Source organism: Myotis daubentonii, chromosome 1 (genome assembly GCF_963259705.1).
Source record: "Myotis daubentonii chromosome 1, mMyoDau2.1, whole genome shotgun sequence".
NCBI lineage: Eukaryota > Metazoa > Chordata > Mammalia > Chiroptera > Vespertilionidae > Myotis > Myotis daubentonii.
This window is the reverse complement of record NC_081840.1, coordinates 212,934,608-212,937,690: the sequence shown is the minus strand read 5'-3', so window position 1 is coordinate 212,937,690 and position 3,083 is coordinate 212,934,608. Positions and strand designations below refer to the sequence as shown.

At 46.9% G+C, this 3,083-nt stretch overlaps 1 protein-coding gene across 1 annotated transcript; it reads right to left on the bottom strand.

Moving 5' to 3' along the window:
- Positions 1–641: 641 nt before the first annotated feature.
- LOC132241261 (jun dimerization protein 2-like) lies at positions 642–1,316 on the bottom strand. Its single transcript, XM_059709707.1, has one exon. The coding sequence runs from the start codon at positions 1,314–1,316 to the stop codon at positions 642–644; it is 675 nt and encodes a 224-aa protein (XP_059565690.1).
- Between the last annotated feature and the right edge of the window lie 1,767 nt (positions 1,317–3,083).

Genomic DNA, 3,083 nt, shown 5'->3' with positions numbered 1-3,083 from the left:
GAGTATGTGCTTTGGAAGGGCACCCATGCCTCATGCCCACAGCAACTCCAGCAGGGCCAGCGAGGGGCCGCCTTGGCTGCCACTCTGGGCAGGACTGAGATGGACCACGGTGGGTGGGTCCAGCAGGGCCTGGCACTGTGCCCTTCTCCAGCCTTGCATCAGGGTCAGGATCAGGGCTGGGGGCAGGCAGATTGCAGTTTCACTCTGAATTCCACCTTCAGCCTAATTTTGGTTGCAACTCATGGCTTTTCCTGGCTGTTTGGAGGTCCTTTGGGTGGGTGCCCTGGCAGAGAGGCCGGAGAAGTGCCCCCAGCTGCCTGGTTGGGCGTCTCTCTGGCCCAGAGCCTCTGTCTTGCCTCCTGCAAGCCTGGCCCCAGGAAGAACAGGCCCCCCTCAGGACTACTTTGGTCTCAGCATTGGTCCTGGGTCTCATCAGCCTGGGTTTCTTCCCCTGGTGTGGCTGATCTGAGTTTCACAAAAAAGCCGGATGGATGCTGGCTGTGCTGAGCCTCATTGAAGAGTTTTTCATGCAGCAAGGAAGAGCCCTCTGGACCCTCCCCCCGCCCCCTCCCCGCCCTCCTCCTCCTCCTCCTCCTCCTCCTCCTCCTCCTCCTACTCCTCCTCCTCCTCTCAGACCATGGTCACTTCTCCAGCTTCTCCAGCAGTGGGTTGCCTTCTGAGTCGGGGGTCTTAATGCTGTTGGTCCTGACGATGCAGGTGGGGCGATGCCGGTTGAGCATCAGGATGAGCAGCTGCCGCTCCTGCTTCAGCTCCTCCATCTGGGTTTTCAGCTCCGTATTCATGAGCTCCAGCCACTCAGATTCCCGCTGCAGAAATTCCATTCGCTCCTTCTTCTTGTTCCGGCATCGGGCTGCCACCACTTTGTTCTGTCCCCGGCGCCTTTTCCTCTGCTCCTCATCCTCAACTAGCTCACTTCTCACAGGTTGAGGCCTCTTGCCCAGTTTCACCTCCAGGAAGTGCGAAGGGGCGATCCTGGCCCCAGTGTTGCGGCTGTCAGCGTATTGCAGCTCCTCTGCTGTCAGGGCCGAGCCTGGGAGTCTGGTCAGGGGGCCAAGCCCTGGCAGAGAGACCGCAGTCCTGGAAGGGTCCGGGAACTGCCCAGGCATCGTAGCAGGAGGAGTGGCAGTCCAGCCCTGCAGAAGCTGTGGGCGGAGGTGCCATCCCCCAAGCCCAGCCCGGCTGCAGGAGCAGTGCCCCCTCAGTGCCTCTGCCGCCCGGCTGCCGAGCTCTGCCTGGTGCCCAGGCCCATCTGACCCCCTAGCGGCTGCAGTGCCAGCCGGCCACCATTGCAGCATCCTCTGCTGCGAGCACCTCCTCTTGGTTCCCCGCCGAGCATCCCTCCTGCAGGCTGTGGCCGGCGTCCTGGGCCTCCCTCTTTGAGGCAATTGATCCTGGGGATCCCCATGCATTGCTGTGCGCAGAGGGTGGCCTTGGCTTCCCTCTGCCAGGCGATTGTGGGGTGATGACGGGCGACCAATCGCATCACACCCACCTTGGCTGGCCTGGCACCAGTGCTTGTCATAGTGTGGTCATCTGGAAGGTCGTCCGGAAGGTCATCTGGATGGCCATTCTGCTGTTTGGTCGTTTGGTCGTTTGATTTGCATATTACACTTTCATTATTATAGATTTTTAATATTTTAATTATCAGATTTATAAGATATATACATATATAGATATATCTTATTTTATTTATCTTTCATTAAATAATTTCTATTAATTTGAAAAGTCATATCCTTTATTGAATAGTTATCACCATACACTATAATAGCAAAAGCATTAAATAAAATGGACTTAATAATGAAAAAGATTATTCTGAAACCATATTATCAGGGCTAATTTTTAAAAACATATTATAAAAGAACATATTCAAGGAACATATGTTGAAATGTTCATATGATCAGATGCACTAACAGTGAATGAAGCATTCTTAGAAAGACTGATAATAAATTCAGACTTTGCATATCCCAGAAATCTGCACTGGATATTCTTTGAGGTCTTGTGGTTAGAGAAAGTATTTTTAAAAAGGCAGTCAAATGCATGCTAGTTCTCAAGGAATATAAATATGAAAATGTGCTGAGAGAATGTAAATTATATAAAGAATTTGAAAAATCATTGCAATTTTACTTTTTTAGCAAGTATCACTGACTGTACTGTTGCATTCACACCTCTCTTAAAGGGACGTGTTATTAGCTATAATGGGCACAGTGCGAGCTTCCACAACTCATTAATTGTGGAACATTCTTCTTTTCCCCATCTATAAATCCTTTTACTAAACCGTGCCTCAAATAAATCAAGAAGCTAATTATTAGCAGCTGTGGTGCAACTGTGATGCTACTCATATTAGGGGAACAAAGAGAGCAAGGACTTCTCAAGGATCCAGAAATACAACTTTTTATCAGTTTTGGCACTGAACAAGCGAGGAGCAATCAGCTCATGACTGCATCTGGTAAAACTCACCTTGCAGCTTGCATTGTGTGAATTTATAAAATTCTTAGACCACACTTGGTAATTTAGAAAATTTCCTTTATTGTAAAGATAGGGAAGATAAAGATAAGAGAAACTAAGTGAATTTCACAGTATAACACAGTTAGTTAATCATGGCAGACTCCAAAATATACAGAGCACTTTCTAAGTCCAGGATCACGGGTCTTTGTGATTTGTTTTTTGTGATAGCACTTAACATATGGATCCTCCAACCCCATATCCATTAATTCAATATTTGTTTATTCAATATTTATTCAGTATACAATATTTAAATATCACTGTGTCTCTTAGTTCTCATTTGTCCTTTTCAATTTACTGCAGAAATTATTCCAAATATATGTTCAGGGAACACAAGTTTTGTTACATATATAGACTTTTTTTTTACTTATGGTGGAGTTACATCCTGATAAATAGTTTATAAAAACTTGCAGACTTTATAAGTCCAAAATGAATTTAATATTCCTAACCTACTGAACATCATAGCTTAGCCTAGCCAACAAAAACATTCTCAAACCACTTACATTAGCCTATTTGGGCAATTTTCTTGAGTTTCATCAGATGCAGGAGACATAGAGGGC